Below are 25,111 nucleotides of genomic sequence, written 5' to 3'. Positions count from 1 at the left end.
CAGGTTGTGTACGGGCTATTTGACCAAGGAGAGTGATGGAGTGCTGCATCAGATGACCTGGCCTCCACAATCACCCGACCTCAACCCAATTGAGATGGTTTAGGATGAGTTGGACCGCAGAGTGAAGGAAAAGCAGCCAACAATTGCTAAGCATATGTGGGAACTCCTTCAAGACTGTTGGAAAAGCATTCCTCATGAAGCTGGTTGAGAGAATGCCAAGAGTGTGCAAAGCTGTCATCATGGCAAAGGGTGGCTACTTTGAAGAATCTTTGATTGTTTATGTGTTATTTCATAGTTTTGATGTCTTCACTATTATTCTACAACGTAGAAAATACTAAAAATAAAGAAAAACCCTGGAATGAGTAGGTGTGTCCAAACTTTTGACTGGTACTGTACATAATTAATAACTGTTTATTTTGAATTTAGAAATCACGCCCCACTGAGGTGCTGTGACTTCTTGGCATTGTTGTTAGAAGTACAAGATAGCACAGCAGTGACACAATAAATAACATTAATACATTACTGATAGACAAATACATAAATAAACAAACGTACAACAAATCAATAAATGCCCTTATTTTACAGTAATATCTGAAATAAAGACTGTGAGTGATTGGTGACAAAGCCTTTCACACAGTGTGTCCCATGTGACACCTGTGCAGGGCAACCCACTTTACTTGAACATGCTATCATAAGGCCTACATACCACTGTCTTAAAACAATGTTAGCTTATGTCAGCCTATGACAACTGACTTCGCACTGTTATGGAATTTACTATTGTTTAGCTTAGCTAATTGGTTAAACATTAAGCTAACCAGATAGCATACTTTAATAGCGGCGCAGATATGTAGTCTTTATGACAGTGTTCAACTAAAGCCTAACGGGTACATGAGTGAATGCTGATGGGTAGTGTAGTTCTACATCAAGACGTTGCTGCGTGTGTCAGGCAGTCGTAGTCCCACCAGGCCTCCTCCCACCAGTACAGCTGACGCCAGCAGTATGGGGATGGCCTTTGTGATGCCAACCAGAGAACCAAAGATCAGGTTCCCCAACACCGCTGCCAGCTTACACAAGGCATTACAGAACCCAAAACCTGTACCCCTGGAGAAGAAAAGGGGGGCAGAGGAGAGAGTCAGGGAGGGAGAGTGTGTGTGTGCGTGCGTGCCTGCCTGCCTGCATGTGTTCTACCCACCTCCTGTCAGTAGGGTAGAGCTCAGCAGTAACTACGTCCAGAGAGTTCCAGGCTGATATACTGAGGCCGTTATAGAGACACAGCATGAAGATCATCATAGACTCACTGGTCCCAAACCACAGGAAGAAACAACTGATGCCTGACAGCACCATGGAGCCCCCTGGAGGAAAGAATATGCTATTACACATCACATCAGCTCACAACACAAGAAATGATAACAGATTACCAATACATACTCTTTTTGGTGATACATTTTTAATTTCATTTCATAGGTACCGGTATGTAAAACCCCAGGGGGGACAGTCACATAATTGAACGTTTGCCTGAATATCAAATACATACTCTGTATGAAGTAGAATTTCAAAAACCTACCCAGCATGCTCAGGCGCCCTATCTTGTCCATGAGAAGGGCGGAGACTATGTTGCCGGGCAACACGGCGAGTGTCCCCAGGAAGTTGACGAAGTAGACCCAGTAGGCGCTGTAGTCGTCATCAAAGGTCATCTGACAGCCCGTCTTGTTGTGGTGGAACGAACTGTTGATCACCCTCGACCCCACCAGCTTAGAATCGTCAATATCTGGAGAGAAAGACAGAGAGAAATAGAGAAGGAGACAAGTGTACTATTTTGACTCCTTTATGTTCTGTTTGTCTGGCAGGTGAACTTTTCGAATGGGCACTGTGCTGTGTTTATACTAATTATCTAATGAGGCTTCCATGGGCCTTTAACTCTTTATTAACTCATATTTGTCCCCTATCGTTCACACATGATTTCAGTCTGCCTCTTGTGAGTGTCTCTTCTCTTGATGAAGGGAAGGTAGAACAGGGGGTGTGAGGGCTGGGGGGTCAGAAATATGGTCAGTCTGCAAAAATATCCCAGGTCTTTTAGGGATAACTACTTATCTCTCCCCTGATGGAAAAGCTATTAATACACGACATCACAGAGAAAGAGCAGAGGCAGCAAACACTATGCCCTTTTCATACCTCTCCCTTTCTACTCTCTCTCTCTCTCTCTCTCTCTCTCTCTCTATCCCTCCCTTCCACCTTCCCACCCTCCCTCCCTCACCCCCTTCCCCTTTTGTTCTTTGTGTCGCTGCTTGAGGCAATGAGACTACGTCTCCCATGAGGCTTTGCCACCAAGCTCACACGCCCAGATTGTTTTCATGTTCAGCTGTTTCCTAAATGCTGAGGGGGAACCGTTTCTAAACCTGCGGTCCCTCACGGTCTGAGTCAGCTGAACCGCACTGTGACCGTTAGCGGTCCCCCTAATTCACTACTCCCTCAGAGACACTGCCTTTCCTGGAGGGGTCGTCTTGTTCAACTATTAGTCAGCACCTCTTATAATTAGATTGGACTCCACCTGAACCCTCCTTCATAAGGGCTACATAACACAGTCGTAACAATGATATAACAGATGTCATAAACAGTATCAAAAGATAACGTTAACCAAGAACTGTGCTCAAGTGTACATTGAGAGGATATTACAGTGTGCATTGGTCTGTGTAATGCCAAGCCAAATTAGAAAGGATATCTTTCCTTCCCTCCCCTTCACTTTAGAGTACCGTGTTTCAATCCCTGATCTTCTGTCAGATAGAATTGAACTGCTGCAGGAGAGTGTAACGATCACTGCAATGCTATTGTAGGTGGTACTTATGGACATACGCGCGGCTCGGTTTCTTTGTCAAGCACAGCGAACAGGGAACAAAGAGGCAATTTCTGCAGGGGAAGAGAGGTTGAGCTGTAATTCACTTGTGTTAAGGAAAGCTATACAATTGCATAACCTCACTCTTCACTCTCCTCTACACCCTGTCACTGGAACAATACATAGAATGAGGCGTCTGAGAGAGAGAGAAAGGGTGGAGCAGAGAGAGAGTGAGGGGGAGAGAGAAAGAGAGGAGGAGAGAGAGCGAGGGGGAGCGAGAGAGAGAGGAGGAGAGAGAGGGAGCGGGAGAGAGAGAGCGGGGGAGAGAGAGGGAGAGGGACAGGGGGGAGAATGAGGGAGGGCGAGGGGGAGGAGAGAGAGAGAGCAGAGACAGAGAGACAGAGCAGAGAGAGAGCGATTGGCCGGCTTCAATTTTATCGGCTATGACAAAAGTAATTACTGGCTAACGGAAACCCTGGCGCATACATGCATGCATGCGTGTATGTGTGAGTGTGTGTGTGTGTGGTCTCACCTGTGTTATAAAAGAAGGCTTCTACGAAGGTGCAGTTCTTGAATAATGAGCCCACTGTTGACACGTCGTCAAAGTAACAGTTCTGAAACGTAGAGTCTATGAAGGTGACGGACTTCAACTTCATACTGATGAACCTAGAGAGGAGGAAAAGAAGAAGAAAGAAGATGAATACAGCAAAGAAAAATAAATAGTACCATCAACACTTATTTTTGGTCTACACAAAGCAGAGGAGTTGAGATAGTGATCAGGCAAATAAAAGATTGATGATATCCCGTCCAGTACCAGCGGTGTGAGACCACTAGCTGGGAGAACAGCCTGGCCTGTACGCTGACTCAGCCCTTTCTATCCAATAGAGATAAGGAAACATGTTATACTGTACTGGACTCGACTGATTAAACACTTTACAAAACAAAGACGCAACGCAAGTCCACAGGCCAGTATTGTTGTACACACACACACCCACACACACAAACACACACACACAGTGTTGAGTTGCACTTCACTTTACAACAGCAGTTCATCTCTCACTTTTTACAGCACTAATGTATTGTTTCCGTTCTATTTTAACCAGGGGTTTCTAGTGTAAGGGGTTAGTACGTCAACATGTTCCTGTGATATTGTGTGTCTGATACAGTGGGGAGAACAAGTATTTGATACACTGCCGATTTTACAGGTTTTCCTACTTACAAAGCATGTAGAGGTCTGACATTTTTATCATAGGTACACTTCAACTGTTTGAGACGAAATCTAAAACAAAAATCCAGAAAATCACATTGTATGATTTTTAAGTAAATAATTTGCATTTTATTGCATGACATAAGTATTTGATACATCAGAAAAGCAGAACTTAATATTTGGTACAGAAACCTTTGTTTGCAATTACAGAGATCATACGTTTCCTGTAGGTCTTGACCAGGTTTGCACACACTGCAGCAGGGATTTTGGCCCACTCCTCCATACAGACCTTCTCCAGATCCTTCAGGTTTCGGGGCTGTCGTTTGGCAATACGGAGTTTCAGCTCCCTCCAAAGATTTTCTATTGGGTTCAGGTCTGGAGACTGGCTAGGCCACTCCAGGACCTTGAGATGCTTCTTACGGAGCCACTCCTTAGTTGCCCTGGCTGTGTGTTTCGGGTCGTTGTCATGCTGGAAGACCCAGCCACGACCCATCTTCAATGATCTTACTGAGGGAAGGAGGTTGTTAGCCAAGATCTCGCGATACATGGCCCCATCCATCCTCCCCTCAATACGGTGCAGTCGTCCTGTCCCCTTTGCAGAAAAGCATCCCCAAAGAATGATGTTTCCACCTCCATGCTTCACGGTTGGGATGGTGTTCTTGGGGTTGTACTCATCCTTCTTCTTCCTCCAAACACGGCGAGTGGAGTTTAGACCAAAAAGCTCTATTTTTGTCTCATCAGACCACATAATCTTCTCCCATTCCTCCTCTGGATCATCCAGATGGTCATTGGCAAACTTCAGACGGGCCTGGACATGCGCTGGCTTGAGCAGGGGGACCTTGCGTGCGCTGCAGGATTTTAATCCATGACGGCGTAGTGTGTTACTAATGGTTTTCTTTGAGACTGTGGTCCCAGCTCTCTTCAGGTCATTGACCAGATCCTGCCGTGTAGTTCTGGGCTGATCCCTCACCTTCCTCATGATCATTGATGCCCCACGAGGTGAGATCTTGCATGAAGCCTCAGACCGAGGGTGATTGACCGTCATCTTGAACTTCTTCCATTTTCTAGTAATTGCGTCAACAGTTGTTGCCTTCTCACCAAGCTGCTTGCCTATTGTCCTGTAGCCCATCCCAGCCTTGTGCAGGTCTACAATTTTATCCCTGATGTCCTTACACAGCTCTCTGGTCTTGGCCATTGTGGAGAGGTTGGAGTCTGTTTAATTGAGTGTGTGGACAGGTGTCTTTTATACAGGTAACGAGTTCAAACAGGTGCAGTTAATACAGGTAATGAGTGGAGAACAGGAGGGCTTCTTAAAGAAAAACGAACATGTCTGTGAGAGCCGGAATTCTTACTGTTTGGTAGGTGATCAAATACTTATGTCATGCAATAAAATGCAAATTATTTACTTAAAAATCATACAATGTGATTTTCTGGATTTTTGTTTTAGATACCGTCTCTCACAGTTGAAGTGTACCTATGATAAAAATGACAGACCTCTACATGCTTTGTAAGTAGGAAAACATACAAAATCGGCAGTGTATCAAATACTTGTTCTCCCCACTGTATGTCCCAGCATGCCTGTCTCTTATCCACCCCTACAGCTCCTGTATTATGATACTGCCTCTGAACTAATCTAACATACCGGTATGTACAGTGGGGAAAAAAAGTATTTAGTCAGCCACCAATTGTGCAAGTTCTCCCACTTAAAAAGATGAGAGAGGCCTGTCATTTTCATCATAGGTACATGTCAACTATGACAGACAAATTGAGAAAAAAAAATCCAGAAAATCATATTGTAGGATTTTTTATGAATTTATTTGCAAATTATGGTGGAAAATAAGTATTTGGTCACCTACAAACAAGCAAGATTTCTGGCTCTCACAGACCTGTAACTTCTTCTTTTAAGAGGCTCCTCTGTCCTCCACTCGTTACCTGTATTAATGGCACCTGTTTGAACTTGTTATCAGTATAAAAGACACCTGTCCACAACCTCAAACAGTCACACTCCAAACTCCACTATGGTCAAGACCAAAGAGCTGTCAAAGGACACCAGAAACAAAATTGTAGACCTGCACCAGGCTGGGAAGACTGAATCTGCAATAGGTAAGCAGCTTGGTTTGAAGAAATCAACTGTGGGAGCAATTATTAGGAAATGGAAGACATACAAGACCACTGATAATCTCCCTCGATCTGGGGCTCCACGCAAGATCTCACCCCGTGGGGTCAAAATGATCACAAGAACGGTGAGCAAAAATCCCAGAACCACACGGGGGGACCTAGTGAATGACCTGCAGAGAGCTGGGACCAAAGTAACAAAGCCTACCATCAGTAACACACTACTCCGCCAGGGACTCAAATCCTGCATTGCCAGACGTGTCCCCCTGCTTAAGCCAGTACATGTCCAGGCCCGTCCGAAGTTTGGGAGAATGTCATATGGTCAGATGAAACCAAAATAGAACTTTTTGGTAAAAACTCAACTCATCGTGTTTGGAGGACAAAGAATGCTGAGTTGCATCCAAAGAACACCATACCTACTGTGAAGCATGGGGGTGGAAACTTCATGCTTTGGGGCTGTTTTTCTGCAAAGGGACCAGGACGACTGATCCATGTAAAGGAAAGAATGAATGGGGCCATGTATCGTGAGATTTTCAGTGAAAACCTCCTTCCATCAGCAAGGGCATTGAAGATGAAACGTGGCTGGGTCTTTTAGTATGACAATGATCCCAAACACACCTCCCGGGCAACGAAGGAGTGGCTTCGTAAGAAGCATTTCAAGGTCCTGGAGTGGCCTAGCCAGTCTCCAGATCTCAACCCCATAGAAAATCTTTGGAGGGAGTTGAAAGTCCGTGTTGCCCAGCGACAGCCCCAAAACATCACTGCTCTAGAGGAGATCTGCATGGAGGAATGGGCCAAAATACCAGCAACAGTGTGTGAAAACCTTGTGAAAACGTTTGACCTGTGTCATTGCCAACAAGGGGTATATAACAAAGTATTGAGAAACTTTTGTTATTGACCAAATACTTATTTTCCACCATAATTTGCAAATAAATTCATAAAAAATCCTACAATGTGATTTTCTGGATTTTTTTTTCTCATTTTGTCTGTCATAGTTGACATGTACCTATGATGAAAATGACAGGCCTCTCTCATCTTTTTAAGTGGGAGAACTTGCACAATTGGTGGCTGACTAAATACTTTTTTCCCCCACTGTATGTTGTGTTGTGTTGTTATGTTAGAGGTAGAGGGGAGGAGCATAGTATAAGTACAACATATTGATGTGAGAGAGGAGCGAGAGAGAGAGAGAGGGGGAAGAGAGAGAAAGAGAGGTGAGAGAGGGGAGAGGGAGAGAGAGAAGGAGAGGGAGAGAGAGATAGACAGAGAAGGAACGTTAGAGAGAGGGAGAGAGAAACCGACAGAGAAGGAACGGTAGAGAGAAGGAGAGGGCGAGAGATACGTTTTTTTATTTCCTGGAGGCGGTGTAGATAAAGGAAAGGGAATGACAGATGACACTGCTATCCTGGAATGGGATAGCCTACTTTAACTGGAGAAACTGGGGGTTTGATAGAGCCTGTTTAACTCAAGTCTCTTTAAGTGAGTTTTTGGTTACAATACCCATCATTGATGAAGACTACATTGGTGTGTGTGTGTGCGTTTTGACACAGTACCTGTCATTGACGAACACTCCGTTAGTGTGTATCTGGTTCTCCAGGGTGAAGTTAAAGGTGAAGTCTTCTGTACGTTCGTTGTTGTGCGTCTTCACTCTAGAGGCATACTCATCAGACTGCAGGTGATGGATGACATCAGGGAACCACACTGATAGGCCATAGTACCTGCATAGGATATGACATTACTGACAGACAGTAGTAACCGCACACAGGAAAAATATTCTTAACAGTATCTTGTTAGGATATAGAGTAGGTAACATTCCAGGGATCTGACTCTAGCTGTGTTGTGTGATTTGTTATGTTGTGGATACATTTGAAAAGTATTGCGATTTAGCATTGATGTTCCTAAGGGTGCTTTATTTAGATGGGCGGTCTCTTTCCTAGTTAGCATGTTAGCATTCATCATAGAGCTATCTGAGAGACACTGGCTCTACCTCAGAGTCAGTCAGTCACTTCATTATGAACACACAGACTCCGGAGAAACTAATAACTGGGATAGGTCCTGCTGGGAGCAGAGCAACACTTCAACACATTAATTTACTGAACAGAGGGGAGTGGAGAGAACAATCTTACCCAAAAGATAGTGTGAACCACACGAAGGCCAGTTTAATGGTGTTGTCTTTCACTGGGTAGTTGAAACATCTCATGAATGTTAACCAGATCTAGAGAGAGAAAGGACGAGAGACAGAAAGAGAGAGACAGAGAGAGAGAGAGGGATAAATACCAAAATAAAAGTCATTATTCATAATGACTTCATATAATCTGTTTTTTGTTCCTACCCATCACTAAAACCCACAGTCCTACCCCTCTGAGTTCAGTCCTGATCCTGAAGAGGACTTTGGCAACTGGGTTGGCTGAGTCTGACTGCATCTCTACCAACTCATCCAGATGCTTAGGGAGCTTTATCCTGTTCACCTACAGGGGGAGACTCAGAGTCAATGCACTACGTGTGTGTGTGTGTGTGTGTGTGTGTGTGTGTGTGTGTGTGTGTGTGTGTGTGTGTGTGTGTGTGTGTGTGTGTGTGTGTGTGTGTGTGTGTGTGTGTGCGTGAATGTCAAGGAGAGCGAGAGAGAAAAAGAGGGAAAGAGAGAGAGAGAGGAAGAAAGAGAGCGAGAGAGTGACAAAGAGAGAGGTACTGTATACTCACAGTGAAGACTTTCTCTGGTTCTCCGCGGGCCCTCATGTTGGTGTCGTGGATCTGTTTCAGCACCATCCATGCCTCGTCATGTTTACCCATCTAAACACAGAAAGGAGGGTTACAAACACAAATCAAATTGTATTTGTCACATGCGCCGAATACAATGGGTGTAGACTTTACTGTGAAATGCTTGCTTACGAGCCCTTAAAAATAAAAAATGTATATATATATATATATAGCAACATGAGAAATAAAATAAAATACACAAGAATGGAGCTATATACAGGGAGTACCAGTACCAGATCAATGTAAAGAGGTACAAGGTATTTGAGGTAGATATGTACATGAAGGCAGGGTAAAGTGACTAGGCATCAGGACAGATAATAAGAAGAAGAGTGAAATATAGAACAGAGTAGCAGCAGCATATGATGAGTGTAAAAGTGTGTGTACTATGTATGTGTGTGTGTATTAGGGCTGAGCGATATATCAAATGAATTTGAATGTATGTTTTTGCGCAATATACCAAATGCCTTTTCTTTGTTTTTATGAGCGTTTATGTCAGCTTGTTCTCATGTTGTCTTTTTGGTCTCGTCTCCTTCGCTCCTTCTGCTGTGACCGTGCACCTTCCCATTTACCCACCAAGCCCCTCCCCCCCACACAAAGCCTCTCCCCCTGCCACTCACAGCAACAAAGATGAAAGATCACTTCTTCCTCTCTGACAACAAACGGTTTCAAACACTGAGCTATAAGGTTTCAACTTGCTATTTGCATTGGAGGTTTGGTCCAACAGAATCAGTCATATGGACACTGAAACACATTGAGACATTATTTTATTCTAATAGAAGATACAGTTTCTATGTTTCAACTCCTCAAATTGCACGAAGAGCAGACCCTACTAAAACGGGTGTATCAATGAATATTGATTCTGGAAAATGAATGCTCAGTTTCTGTTGCGCGCAGCATTGCGGTACCATGTACCGCTAACAGCATTTTAGCCAAAGACAGTTACACTAGCTGTCTAGTCTGTGTTTTATAAATGTGCAATAAGCATAAAACACAATTATTTAAGGAATTGGCAACTTGTTCTCATTCTGAGAAATAAGGTAGGCTACTTGATTTCAACATCTGAACAAAGTGGACAGGCTAGCATTCTGTTCAAACAGTTGGGAGACAGACAGAAGTGTGTGTTCATAACAATTCAACTTTTCTACCTTGTTAGCTAGCAAATAGATCCAAGTTGGCTAGACTAAATATAAAGGTTAGCTGGCTACTCACTAGCAGGTGGGCTTGTGCTTGAGAGATTGTTTATGAGACCTGTGTTAATTTTCTAAAATGCCTACTACCAGAAGTTGGTCATTATTAGTGAATGTGCATTATGCATGGTTCTGGTTAAATTTGTAAACAAATGGGAATTTTCATTGACAGACTTGAAAGCCAGATCAGTGATTATTGCAAAAAAATAAGCAGGTTAAAATGTTGTGATGAAATAATTAAATTATTAGTGGTTCTTATGGTTGTGGAAGGCTTATATTTAGCCTAGGTATAACTTCACAAGCCCTGAATTCCTTAGATTTTTGCTGACTTTTTGAAATGCAGAGTATTTGACCTTTAATTGTAAAGCAAAGCTTATTTAGAGAAAACATTTAAAAACTCGACATATACAGTACCAGTTTGGACACACCTACTCATTCAAGAGTTTTTCTTTATTTTTACTATTTTCTGCATTGTAGAATAATACTGAAGACATCAAAACTATGAAATAACACATATGGAATCATGTAGTAACCAAAAAAGTGTTAAACAAATCAACATTTATTTTAGATTTTAGATTATTCAAAGTAGCCACCCTTTGCCTTGATGACAGCTTTGCACACTCTTGGCATTCTCTCAACCAGCTTCATGATGTAGTCACCTCATGTGTACAGTATGTAGTGTATAATAATGTGAGTGGGTTTTGTGTGAGTGTGTCAGTGTAGTGTGTGTGAGTGAGTGTGTATATAGTGTGTATATATAGTCCTGTGTGTGTGTGTAGATTCAGTGCAAGATCAGTGCAGATAGTCCAGATAGTCAATTTAATTAACTATTTAGCAGTCTTATGGCTTGGGGGTAGAAGCTGTCTCGGAGCCTGTTGGTCCAAGTGCCAATGCTCCGGTACCGTTTGCCGGACGGAAGCAGAGTGAACAGTCTATGGCTTGGGTGGCTGGAGTCTTGGCGATTTGTCGGGCCTTCCTCTGACACTGCCTGATATAGAGGTCCTGGATGGCAGGGAGCTCGGCCCCAGTGATGTACTGGGCTGTCCACACCACCCTCTGTAGCGCTTTGCGGTCGAAGGCGGTGCATTTGCCATACCAAGTGGTGATGCAGCCAGTCAAGATGCTTTCGATTGTGCAGCTGTAGAACTTTTTGAGGATCCGAGGGCCCATGACAATTTTTCAGCCACCTGAGGGGGACGAGGCGCTGTCGTGATCTCTTCATGACTGTGCGGGTGTGTGTCGACCATGTTAAGTCCTTAGTGATGTGGACGCCAAGGAATGTGAAGCTCTCGACCCGCTCCACTACAGTCCTGTCGATGTGGATGGGGGTGTGCTCTCCCCTCTTTCTCATGTAGTCCATGATCAGCTCCTTGTTGTTGTCCTGGCACCACACTTCTAAGTCTATGACCTCCTCCCTGTAGGCTGTCTCATCGCCGTCTGTGATCAGGCCTGCCACCGTCGTGTCGTCAGAAAACTTGATGATGGTGCTGGAGTCATGCGCGGTTACGCAGTCATGGGTGAACAGGGAGTACAGGAGGGGACTAAGCACACGCCCCTGAGGGGCCCCGTGTTGAGGGTCAGCGTGGCGGAGGTGTTGTTGCCTAACCTCACCACCGGGGGCCGGCCTGTCAGAAAGTCCAGGATCCAGTTGCAGAGGGAGGTGTTCAGTCCCAGGGTCCCCAGCTTGGATATGAGCTTGGAGGGGACTGTGGTGTGACCTCTAGTCTATGAACAGCATTCTCCCATAGTTATTTACCTTCTAGTCCAGGTGGGAGAGGGCAGTGTGAAGTGCAATTGAGATTGCGAGATCTGTGGATCTGTTGGGGCGTTATGCACACACTCACACACACACACACACACACACACACACACACACACCTTACCTCTAGGAAGAATCGTGGGCTCTCGGGCATGAAGGTGAGTGCTACGACAGCACACACACAGGGTAGAGCACACACCACCACAAATACTCTCCAACTGTGGAACTGGTAGGCGGAGCCCATACTGAAACTCCATCCTGCACACACACACACAACCACCAATCAGATGCAAGAGAAAGGAGCACAGCAATACATATTACATGTTTAATATTACGCGTTTTTTTTTTGTATAAAAAGTAAAAGTATGAAGGCCTGAAATCTTAAAGTGCCTCCAAGTACCTTTAAATCATCAACCCATTTTATAATAGTCTCTCTTATGGGAATTATTCCAAACACACACTTCTATTTCCACATGAGATGCAGCGTGATGATGGTAATGAGAATCTAGAGACAGAAGAACACCATATGGTGAAGGAAATGAGCGAGGGAGAGAGAGTAAGAGAGAGAAAGAGAGGGGGAGAGAAAGACAAAGTGTGTTGTTCAATTCTTATTGGAAGCATTTAGTGAGACTAATTGATACAGCAATCTCTGAGGATAGCAACGCAAGAGCTAACAATATATGATGTGCATCTCTCTCTCTCTCTCTCTCTCTCTCTCTCTCTCTCTCTCTCTCTCTCTCTCTCTCTCATTCTCTCTCTCTCTCTCTCTCATTCTCTCTCTCTCTCTCATTCTCTCTCTCTCATTCTCTCTCTCTCTCTCTCTCATTCTCTCTCTCATTCTCTCTCTCTCTCTCTTTCATTCTCTCTCTCTCTCTCTCATTCTCTCTCTCTCGTTCTCTCTCTCTCTCGTTCTCTCTCTCTATCTCTCACTCTCTCTCACTCTCTCGTTCTCTCTCTCTATCTCACTCTCTCGTTCTCTCTCTCTCACTCTCTCGTTCTCTCTCTCTCTCTCTCTATCTCTCTCTATCTCTCTCTCTCTCTCTCTCTCCTCTCTCTTATTCTTTGTTTTCTCTCTCCATCTCTTCTTCTCTGTATATATTCTTCCCTTTCTTACAGAAAGGAATATAGGCCTACATACACCTCAGCAGCATCTGAATAAAGACAAACATCCAGACAGTTGGTGTGTTTAGAGTCAGTGTGTGGGTGGTATTCAGGATAGCCCCTAGAGCAGAGGGAGAAAGCCACAGAGCTGTCGGGTGAAATTGTAATGATGTCATGAATGTGTGTGTGTGGGAGATGGGGGTCTGTCAGGGAGATGCCAGTGGTGTGAGGGGGAGTTCAAGTGATGTCACAGTATTGTAAACCAAATCTGTTGGGGGTTGTTCGTGTGTGTGTTTGTGTGTATGTGATGCCCATGGGGCTGCATTAGAATCTACCAGTACAAATCTCATTAGGGAGATTACAGCTATAATGGACTGGAGGGTATGGCTGACTGACTCACTCACACACACCTAGATTTATGGAGCTGCGCTACGCAGGACAATGCGATGTCACACTTCACTCACACACACCTGCAGTGTCCTTGGTCACAGCACAATGCCCATGACATAAACACCTACACATATACACACAGACACACAGAGGCATAAAAACACTCACACACCCACATGGGTGTATACACATTACACTTTTTTTACACAAAACATTTACGGACCGCCCCTCCACTTAATTCTGCGAACACATACACATGCACGCACGCATGGACACCCACACCCACACCCACACCCACACACACTGCGGCTTTTCAGGAAGAGGAGGAGTCCTTCAGCCTCTGGCCAGCAGCAGTCAATGAAGAGCCCACTGCGGCGGAACCTATTACCACACACGTTCTCTCACAGACGTGTGTGTGTGTGTGTGTGTGTGTGTGTGTGTGTGTGTGTGTGTGTGTGTGTGTGTGTGTGTGTGTGTGTGTGTGTGAAGATATGCCTTGTGTTTTATGATGAGTGCTTTTATATCTTCTGCACTCAACTGTCTTTTATGGAAAATCAATTACTTCACTGATAATTAAACACCTGCCTGCACAGACTAAACGCATATTGTCCCTGTCCAGACATTGGTCCGTTGGGCCTACAGGTCTACAGGGGTAAACTTGATTATGCCTGATGATCAGGATGATAGCAACATGCCCCTGAGCAGACAGTAGCAGACAGACAGACAGTAGACAGTAGCAGACAGACAGACAGTAGACAGTAGCAGACGGACAGTAGACAGTAGCAGACAGACAGACAGACAGTAGACAGTAGCAGACAGACAGACAGTAGACAGTAGCAGACAGACAAGACAGACAGTAGACAATAGCAGACAGACAGTAGACAGTAGCAGACAGACAGACAGACAGTAGCAGACAGACAGACAGTAGCAGACAGACAGACAGACAGACAGACAGACAGACAGACGACAGTAGCAGACTTTCTTTCCTTCCTTGTCCTTTTATCATTCCTATCCGTCTCTCGCTCTCTTTTCTAACTCTCTGCCTTCTCTCCTCTCTGTCCTTTTCTTTCTCGAATCCCCTCTCTATCTCCCTTTCTTTTCTTTCCCCCTTTGGTTGCTGTTCCAATAGACGTGTCCATCCCTGGTTCAGGCCTAGGCTGCTGATATCAATCACTTGTTATGACAAATGTTGTCACCCGCCGTAGAATGGTTATGATTGGTGACCTAGGTGTGTCACTCAAATAATCCTGCAGCGTGATAAGACAGGGCTGTCAGTCACTCACCGTAGTGTGGTATGATGAGCCAGGCCATGGCAGAGGCATAGATCCCTCCTATCATCCAGAACATGCAGAGCCAGCTCAGGTGCTCTCCTCTCTTCTCCCTCGCCAGGAACTCCGCAAAGTAGGGGAACACGATGGGAACCGCCCCACCAATCCTGCACGGGGACATGGGAAATCTAGTCAGAAATATATACACAATTAACTGAGAAACAGGGTTCGGGCAGGCTTTGGTGTTCGTCGTCACCGGCCTTCTAGCCACTGCCGCTCCTCATCTCATCATTCCATTTGTTTTGTCTTGTTTATTACACACACCTGGTTAATATCCCTCATCAGTACCTGTATGAGTGTTCCCTCTGCCCCCTTGTCTTAGTGTGGGATTGTTTATTGTGAGGAGAGTGAAGCTCGGGTTGAGCTCCTTGTATTTTGTATTGCCGGGTTATTTTCCCCGTGTGCCTTGTTGGATCCAGTGCGCCTGTTTTGCGTAACTCTGCGTAACTCTGTATTCCGGAATAAATTCTGTTATTCTGTGATTTACCCTCCTGCACCTGACTCCTTCAAATCACCCATCACAGTCGGGTCACTTTCAAAACATCACTGTGTGTGTGTTTGTGTGGTCTTTGGGCAGCTGGAGAAACTAATGGCATTTTTTGTAGGGCAAATCAAGTCTAACATTTTAAAGTAGAAATTACAAACTTTAGAAGCCTTGAATTCACTACAAGTTAGCATTTCGTGCTGTGCAAGAAAATTCTCATCAACAAAACATTGATCAAATTAGATCCTACATCTGTAGGAAGCTTGAATGATGCTTTTTCTTTCTTTTTCTGTCTCATTGAGAAGGGAATGTATGCTAAGTGTAGCAATTCAATGCAAATGTTATAATTTGTCTGACAGCCAGCGGAAACCACCAGCTGGTGGCTATCAAAGAGATGAGGAGAGAAGAGTCTTTAAATCGACATGGAAATAAAAGTAAGACAGGCATTGTATTAGATAGCGTGTGCTGGCAATTTGTAGGACTGGGAGAGTGGAGCTGCAATAAGGTGTCGTCTATGAGTCACACACACACACACACATACACACACACACACACACACACACACACACACACACACACACACACATACACACACACTCACTAATACCACAGCTGAGTGTAAATCCATTGTGTTGTTGCAGATTGATTTTGACAGCTCTGTCCAACTGAAGCCTTGCTTTAGAAACAGTCCTGTGATCTATGAATCCCCTCGTGCCAAAACAGGCTGTCTCAGATTAAATTAAATTGACTTGTATTAATGCAAACGCACCAGAAAGCCAGGTCTGGCTATGTATAACAATCATGTGCAACAATCACCAGGTAATCAATTGTGCAGAGAGTGTATTAGCTAAGAGTTAAGGGCATATATTCTGTCAGTCATATCTGGTTATTAATATTTTTGCAGAACCTCTTATTCTATTTTGCCAAAGTCTGTTTCACTGTTTCTACCTATTGTCTAGTAATTTATTCATGACAAAGAAAAGGTTTTCTTTCCAATGTCAAAGTCTGTGACATCTTGTGATGATAAAAACATACTTTGAATCAGTCATAAAACAGAAACATAAGGACATTTAGTCTACTATGAATGTTTAGCTAATGTTTGTGTTTCTCTCTGTAATTTCTCTCTCCCACTCAGGGGAAGGGCTGATGCCAGACAGCTCGAATAACCTCCTGTACTGTTCTCTGACTTTGGAGGAGTGGAGACTAGAGGGAGAGAGGGAGAGAGAGAGGGAAAGAGACAGCTGTGGAGGAGTGAAGACTAGAGGGAGAGAGAGCGAGACAGCCATGGATGAGTGGAGAATAGCGAGAGAGGGAGAGAGCCGTGGGAATAGAGCTCTGTCTGGAAGAGTACTGCATGGTCAAAGAAACCACTACCTCTCAACCAAGTAGAACACAATGTCATCATGGAAGACTTTTAGTGGAAGAAAACTTAATGGAACCTTTGAAATGTTCTAGAAGAGTTTTAGAGGAAGGAAATGTTCTACAATACATGACACATTATAAAGGACTATAATAGAGTAGAATAGAATAACATAGAATAGTGCAGAATAGAGTGCAGAATAGTACAGTATAGAAGAGTAAATTAGAGTAGAGTAGAATAAAGTAAAATAGAATAGAACAGAATGGACACCACTCACCCGAAACCGGAAAACATGCGGCAGAAGAGGAACATGCCGTACCCCTGGACGAAGGAGGAGAGGAAGGAGAAGAAGCCGTTGACAGACATAGCGATGAGCAGGCACTGTTTACGGCCCACCCTGTCTGAAAGACCCCCCCAGAAGAACGCCCCCACCATCATCCCTAGGTACACTATGCTACCTGCAGAGAAAGAGGGAGGGAGGGAGGGGGAGGGAGAGAAAGAGAAGGGGGGCGAGACAGACAAAGAAAAAGAGATTGGGAGAAAGTGAGAGAAGAGAGGGGAGGGAGAGGAGGGGAGGGACAGACAGACAGAGAAAGAGAAAGAAAGAAATAGAGGGAGGGAGGGAGGGAGGGAGGGAGGGAGGGAGGGAGGGAGGGGAGGGGAGGGACAGACAGACAGAGAAAGAGAAAGAAAGAAATAGAGGGAGGGAGGGAGGGAGGGAGGGAGGGAGGGAGGGAGGGAGGGAGGGAGGGAGGGAGGGAGGGAGGGAGGGAGGGAGGGAGAAAATATTCATTTACACAGTGTTAGCTTTTTAAGTGACCCGTTTATATTTTGCTGCACTTGAGAATGATCTGAAACATCTGGACCAAACATGTTTATTTTTTAAGGCAAACCGCTGACTAGGGAGAACACACACACACACACACACAGAAGCAGGTGTGTCTCATGCAGAAACTGTGTCAGAATTGCTGCATGTCTGACTGTATTAGTAAAGTCCAGAGCAGACAAGGTCACATGGTGTGATTTAATCAGGCCTGTAAATTCCCAGTCATTGATAAACCACTGAGGGGTCACAGGGATCGATCTGATTGGACAGTGCCTGGAGACCTGCAGACAGACAGACCTACAGTAATAAAGAACACACAGGCAGCCATGAAGCAACAACACTAACTGAACCTCACCATGGAGTATCACTTCATATCACACCACTAACTGAACCTCACCATGGAGTATCACTTCATATCACACCACTAACTGAACCTCACCATGGAATATCACTTCATATCACAACACTAACTGAACCTCACCATGGAGTATCACTTCATATCACACCACTAACTGAACCTCACCATGGAATATCACTTCATATCACAACACTAACTAAACCTAAAAAATATTATGTTCTGACAGCAGCAATTGATATGGGAGCGTTTCATACCACAACACTGACCTAAACACAGCTGTCGGAGTGAGCTAACGGAAATCTCTTCAAGTCCCAAGGGACACTGGGAAGTGGAGGAGGGGGAGAGGGGGGGCAGTATATAATCCACTTCACTCCAGAGTCTAGATATGTTCATTATAATCAGTGTTTGTGGGGAGAGGCGATCGTTTACCGACACTGTGCCTCATCACTGCCGGGAAGCACAGAGACCACAACCCAGCCCCTCCCTGTTTTCATCACTTCTGTTTTCCCTTCTTTGCGTGGAGGTGATGGGACTGATTGGCTGAAGGTAGAGGGCCTTATCGCGACGTACAGACGGGATGGTGAGAGACACTTATTCATTATAAGTGACAACAGACACTGGAGTCTATAGCAGAGACCACGGGACAGAATACTCTCTACACTGGCAGCACTACCGTATGGAGACTGGATAGTTCACTCTTAGAAAAAAGGGTTCTTCGGCTGTCCCCATAGGAGAACACTTTTTGGTTCCAGGTAGAACCCTTTTGGGATCCATGTAGAACCCTCTGTGTTAAGGGTTCTACATGGAAACCAAAAAGGGTTCTTCTATTGCCAGTCATTGATGACTGGGTTCTACAAAGGGTGCAATTCAGTCTTTACTTCTTACCACAACACCTGCTGTGAAATAATGCGATTCACACGCATTTTTCGGATAATTGCTGGAAGGGACATTCACTTCCACAAAAAAATGACTGCGTAATAAGCATTATTCAAATGAAGCTGCACTTAGTCTAATTGAATGGAAAGAAAATCCTACGCTTTAGAGAGATATTTCTGCAGACTGTCTGTTCTCTCCTCTACAACGGTACGGTACAGCGTGCAGCTCTGCCTTAAGCCCAGAGGGACTACTTAACTAACTCAATGCTAGCTGCTGCTGCTATCTCCACCAGACGAGACGAGAGCGGCGAGCGGGGAGTGGCGTGGTGGGTTTGTCTCGATGATAATTATCTCTTATGTGTAAGCACAATTCCCCCTCCACACTACGCTCTTCGTCAATCTGTTCTGAGGACGGATGAGAGGATGAGAGGAAAGGATGAGAGGAGAGGAGAAGGAAGGAAGACAGCAGAGAGAAACAGCTGACTAATTCGGGATCTGGAACATTGGGAACTTTCCGGATGTTCTTTGGGGATTCCCCCAGCTCCAGGGAATCCCCTGAGATTGATGTTTGATTGACAGGTCTGTCTGAGAGCAGCTATCACATGGAAGATTAGATTGGTGTACAGCAGGATTGGTGTACAGTCCTCTCATCTTAGAAGACTAATTACAACTATTTTGATTAATTTGAGCAAATGGAAGTTTCACACACGCACGCACAGTCGCACACGCACGCGCACGCGCACACACCACACACACACACACACACACACACTCCAGCTGTAGGCCAGAGACAGGAGGACTGTCAGAGAACAAAGCAGTCAATTATCATGTTGAGGCAGACACTTGTATTAGCATCCTGCCTCCTGCTTGCTTGCAGTCTTCACCACTCTACTGACAGGAGGGGGCATGCCAGGGGGGACAGAACACTTGACATCAGACTGTGGGACAAAAGGGGGGACTGGGAAAAGACAAGTGTGTGTTTGGAGACTGGAAAAGGGCACAAAATGACGGGTTCAAGAGCTGGTTTGTGTGTCAAAGTTTAACCCATCCATTTCACTCACACACACACACACACACACACACACAAAGACACACAATGTTTATTTTACTATCCTTGTGGGGATCAAACAATTGATTCCCATTCAAAATCGTATAACCCTTAACCTTAACCCCTAACCCTAACTCCTAACCCTAACTATTTTATTTTAATTGTTATTATTTTATTTTTTAAGAGAAGGGCTCGGTAAGCAAGTATTTCACGGTAAGGTCTCCACCAGTTGTATTCGGCACATGTGACAAGTGAAATTTGATTTGATTTGATTTGACTTCTGGTCCCCACAAGGATAGTAAAACCAAAAAAATTAAAAACATTTAATAATGAAGTATGCTTTATGCAACATTTTTGAGTGTGAACCCATTACACCTCTTTGTTTGTCTGAATTCACAGGTTTTATGCCCCAGCCAAGCTTCTGGGAGAGCGCCATGGTTCTCTTTTGATTAGTAAAACCAAAACACACACACACAAACAAACACACACACAAACGAACACACATACACAATGACAGTGCTCTGTCCCTGGATGTTTTAATTAGCTGACCTCAAGCTCCAGCTCAGCCAATCTATCACCCCAATGTGTTGATTAAACTTAGCTGTCCATGTGTTTGTAGCAACACACACACACACACACACACACACACACTCCTCCAATCAGGCTCTCTGCTTCTATCGGCTGACCCCGAGTCAAAACAGAACACGAAAAGAAGAGGGATGGAGGGAGGAGTGATGGTAGTGTGTGGGAGTGTTTTATAGAGAGGCAGACTCAACTGTAGTATTTCTCTCGCTCTCTCTCCTCCTCTCTATCCTCTGCTCTCCTTGGGTCATGGTTTCCGTTTTGGACAATTTTAATTTACCATTTAAAAAATGTCCCGGACCCATATGCATTGGGTGCTTAACCTGATTAGGACGTCCACCCACAGTGCTCAGTATGACAGAAATCACATTTACAGTGAGCTCCAAAAGTATTGGGACAGTGACACATTTTTTATTGTTTTGGTTCTGTACTCCAGCATTTTAAATGATACAATGACTATGAGGTTAAAGTGCAGACTGTCAACTCTAATTTGAGGGTATTTTCATCCATTTCGGGTGAACAGTTTAGAAATAAATAAAAATATGTCACTGTCCCAATACTTTCGGAGCTCACTGTAGATTATGGTCATTTATCCTACCAGAACATGCAACTGAAGGATGCAACAGTGTGCGTCCTTCTTGCTGAATTCCGATGCGCAATTTGAAGATGTTAACAAGAGGAGTAACAAACAGCAAAATCACTAGCCTTTGTCAATCTACTATCCCCCATAGTAGAAAAGTGAACCTATTCTATTGGTTAACTTGTCGTTCTGTGTGAGAAAGAAATATCCTATTCCAAACTGACTCTGGGACAGTTGTGGGACGATCCATTCCAAATGCATACAACCAGTAGGCCTAGGCTACATCTAAAAACTTTATAAAGGGGGCGGCTCACGCAACAGATCAAAACATTTAGCTTAACATTTTGATCAACTATTATTTCTTCACATTATAAGCACAGCAATACGCACAAGGAAATAGACTACGTGTGAATGTTTCTTCCATAATACAATTAGCAGAAAAGCGCACCGCACATGCGAGCAGTTTCATGAGACATAGATTTAAATATCCGTTCGATATTTAGAAAGAGGGGAGATCTACATATGCAACAACTAGCATGGGTTGCTAATATGACTAGGATTGTGCCTTTGGCTACTGGACAATTAAATAAAGTTTATTTGAAAACCAATAGAACATGAGAGAGGCTACTAATTTCAATGGCATATGGAAGTCTTTATAAAATAATTGCCTGCATGTTTAGTTGGATTATGGCTAGAATACTTTGAAGCAAGGTAAGACATGCCTCATAATATGTAGTAAAAGGTTCAGGTTTCCAACAATTAAGTATATGTTTTCAAAATGCATACTGCCTCCAGCTCATTGCAAAGTGGTCTGTGATGCGCTGAAGCCTGCCTAGTTGCCTATGCACTTGAATGGCGAATGGGAAGCAAGCTTCAATTACCAGTTGAGAAATAAAAATAGTAGCTCTTTTTAATCGTGGCATGTAAAACTGTTTTTAACATGCCCTTATAAAAGCCCTTGTTTCACTCCATCCAGTAGCAACGAATGAGCTGTTTGACGAGCTGTAGCAGCTCTCATGCTACATCGACTGGTATTTAAATCAATTAATAGGCTAAAATGCATTATTTCACAATGGGATTTTTGGCAATTTGATTGATCAGCTTTATGGCCAAAAGCCCAGACCCGGCACCATGATAAAGTGACTAAGGGGGCAGTTGAAATCTGCAAGGGGGCAAACATTTTTGACTTTCTTGCATTGGAATTACAGTGATTTCGGAAAGTATTCAGACCCCTTGCCTTGTCCCGAAGCCACTCCTGCATTGTCTTGGCTGTGTGCTTAGGGTCTGGGCTTTCACTTTATCATTATGGGGTATTGTGTGTAGATTGAAGAGGATTACTTTTTTTTATCCATTAAATTAACGTAACAAAATGTGGAAAAAGTCAAGGGGTCTGAATACTTTCCGAATGCACTGTATATTGAATTTTGCTTATATCCTGCTATACCACAAACATAAAGTTAAAATGCAGAGACTCCGAGATCATTGAGTGCTTTTGAAGTGACAGGTTGGCGCAAAATCTGCGCTATGTCAGCATAAAATAGGGGCCTTCTAGCAGTCGTAAGGACAAAGATTCAGCAGGAGGCAGGCAGTTAGAGGTGCAAATGAGTGTTGGATTTATTTACACAGCGCTGGTGTTTCAAAGGTAACGTTGATATTTACAAATGTACACTCCCATAGGAAGAGCAGAGGAGCAGGAAGGAGACAGTTCGGCATCCAACACGGCGTCCTCACCAGCGCCCTTAAAACTTGACCCCGCCCTTATAAATCTAAATCTAAATACAGGCTGAGGCGTATCACGTTATCACATTATTCACTTAGCCTACCACAGAGATGAGAAGCATTTTTTCCCCGCTTTGTATGGAAACCCAAAGGAGTCATACCTAACTGCCCCCGTGGCTTTCCATAGCCCTCTTACACACACTGCAGCGCTATCTGTCCATTGTGCTGACACAGCACAGCAGAGATACAGATTTTCTGTCACTCAATAATTTTAACTTTTTTACTATTTTTATATATGGACATAAAAGTAAAACTGAGGGGGCACACGTTTGAACTGATGGGGCTAAGCCCCTTTAGCCCCTGTGGAAACGCTGCTGTGGGTGTACCTGAGACAGCTTAGCATGGTTAAACTGCAGAGAGGCATAATGCTGCAGAGATTATACTACCTCACAATCATATCTCCCCATCACCCCACAGCAATGATAAACAGAGGGGGGACGTAATAGAGAGGTCATGGGCTAGAAAGAGGAAGCAGAAGAGATAGAGGGAGGTAACAAAGAGAGAGGGATGGGAATGGATAGAAAGAATGAAGAAAAGCAGGTAAAAGAAAGGTGTTTTCCCGCTGGTGTCAGTCATTATGCCTCTTTCAGAACTATATAAATCGGCACTGTTTCTCTTTCTCTCTCTCTCTCGCTCTCTCTCTCTCTGACTCTCTCTATCACTCCCTCTCTCTTTCTCTCTCTTTCTCTCTCTCTCTGACTGTTTCCATTTCGCTCTCTTCTTAACCAGACAGTCAATTAGGAGCTCTTCTCCACTAACAGTGTGGATGACCTTCATACAGAGCCATGATGAGGCAGGTCAATCAGACCTACACTGCACCGGAAGGATAATTCAGGGTCCCAATGCCTGCGCACACACACACACATACACACACGCACAAGCACACGCATGCGAGTGTGGTCTGTGATTGAAGAGGTCTGCTGAATGCACCAGTTCCTCTGTGAGTCACCACTACCACTAATGATGATGGTGACAAACAGTAAAAGTGAGCAAGAAAACATGTTAACTGCATCTGGGTTTGTGTGGCCTTGGAATTTTTGGTTCTGTAGACACTTACAGCACACACAGCTCTTTAGTGCAGTGGAAGAGACAACACTTCCTACTCAGGCATCCAAATACTTGGTGCCATGACAACCCAACCTGTTCTAACGTAATGAGAATACAGTTGTAAAAGTCATCCAACGTCCTCACTTCCCCTGTTTCTACCAACACAAACACACCACACACACACGCACACACACATTCTCTTCCTTACCTAGCCACCCAGCTCCAGAATTTGGGACACACATGTCAATCTCGGCGCTGGGCAGGACAAACCCCACCACGAACACCTCCACGCCATCTGACATCAGCGCCATGCCCAGCACGAAGAACAACTGCCACTGGAACCTGCCGTGGCCACACTCCTGCATGATCAGCTCATACTGCTGGGCCAGCTCCTCCTCGTCCGCCTGCCTCTCCAGCTCCAGCTCCTTACGGTCCCTCAGGCTGTCTGAGACAGGTTGACCCAGAGAAACCTGTCCATCCCTGGGCTTCGCATCAGTGTAAGAAGGTACACCCTGGTACTCCCCCTCGTAGATCTCATCTTCATCATCGTGACCCTCCGTGGCATCACTGGCATAGTCTTCCCCGTCTTCGTCGTTGGCGGTGCGGCTACTGGGAAAGTGGCCGTTGCCGTCGGGCTGCGTGTAGGCGTAGCATCTGTCGTCATCGTCTTCGTCCTCGTTCTGGAACTGGCTGTAGTTGCGTTGGGAGGAGTACTCGTCTGCGGCGCGGTTCACGACCTTGCTGACCTTCTTGGCGGCGTGGCGTTTGGCCTCTTTGGCGATGTCCTTGGCGCCCTTCACCAGCGACGTCCTGTTGTTGTACGACTCATCCATCTCGCTAACTCTGATTAATTATCTATCTGTCTTTATTTGTCCTTTATCTAACCAGCTAGGTCAGTTGGGAACCAATGCTCATTGGCAAAAAGTCCTGCCAAAGACCTGACCAAAGAACTGCAGGGGAGGACGACTTAACTGTCAGAGAGACTTAACTTATGTTAGCCTACTTGCTTACTTTCTTCTAAAGTATAAGAGTGTAGGTTATTGAAGGGCAATTCAGTTAAAGCAAACCACAGTAGGTTTGGAGGTGGTTCAAATGGTGCTAGCGTTGGCTAGGATCGCTAGCTGTTGCTGCTGTGGTGAGAGAGAGCAGATCTCTATGGCAGTGGAATGGGAGCAGTCACAAGGTTGAGAGGTGAAGACAGCTGAGTTCCAGTAGGAGAGATCACCATAAACACTGTGTTTAGATCTGGTCACAGCTCATCTGTCTGTTGAGAGAGAGAGAAATACATGTAAGACTTACCTTCATTCCCTAAACTGAACCAATAATGAACCCATATTATGAACCCATATCAGCCTATTTTAACTCGACAATGATTTGGATACAGCAGTGTTCAGGTTCCCTTCATCATTATCAGCCCCCACAGTCAGGCTCTGAGACACCCGTGTTTTCTGTTTGGGGTCTATGACTATAACGTCTAGGTCTGTGTGATCCATCAGGTTAT

At 44.6% G+C, this 25,111-nt stretch overlaps 1 protein-coding gene across 1 annotated transcript; it reads right to left on the bottom strand.

Moving 5' to 3' along the window:
* Positions 1 to 917: 917 nt before the first annotated feature.
* Positions 918 to 24,443, bottom strand: LOC311127628 (synaptic vesicle glycoprotein 2C-like; the record flags this gene model as incomplete). Its single annotated transcript, XM_084159453.1, has 12 exons — positions 918 to 1,101; positions 1,193 to 1,352; positions 1,565 to 1,768; positions 3,363 to 3,496; positions 7,703 to 7,867; positions 8,276 to 8,364; positions 8,507 to 8,617; positions 8,850 to 8,939; positions 11,977 to 12,110; positions 14,627 to 14,778; positions 16,793 to 16,973; positions 23,819 to 24,443. 12 exons carry the CDS (start codon positions 24,441 to 24,443, stop codon positions 918 to 920), a joined length of 2,229 nt encoding a protein of 742 aa, XP_084015579.1.
* Positions 24,444 to 25,111: the final 668 nt, after the last annotated feature.

Source organism: Coregonus lavaretus (genome assembly GCF_964263955.1).
Source record: "Coregonus lavaretus genome assembly, chromosome: 4".
NCBI classification, from domain to species: Eukaryota; Metazoa; Chordata; class Actinopteri; order Salmoniformes; family Salmonidae; genus Coregonus; species Coregonus lavaretus.
This window is presented reverse-complemented; position numbering and strand designations above follow the sequence as displayed.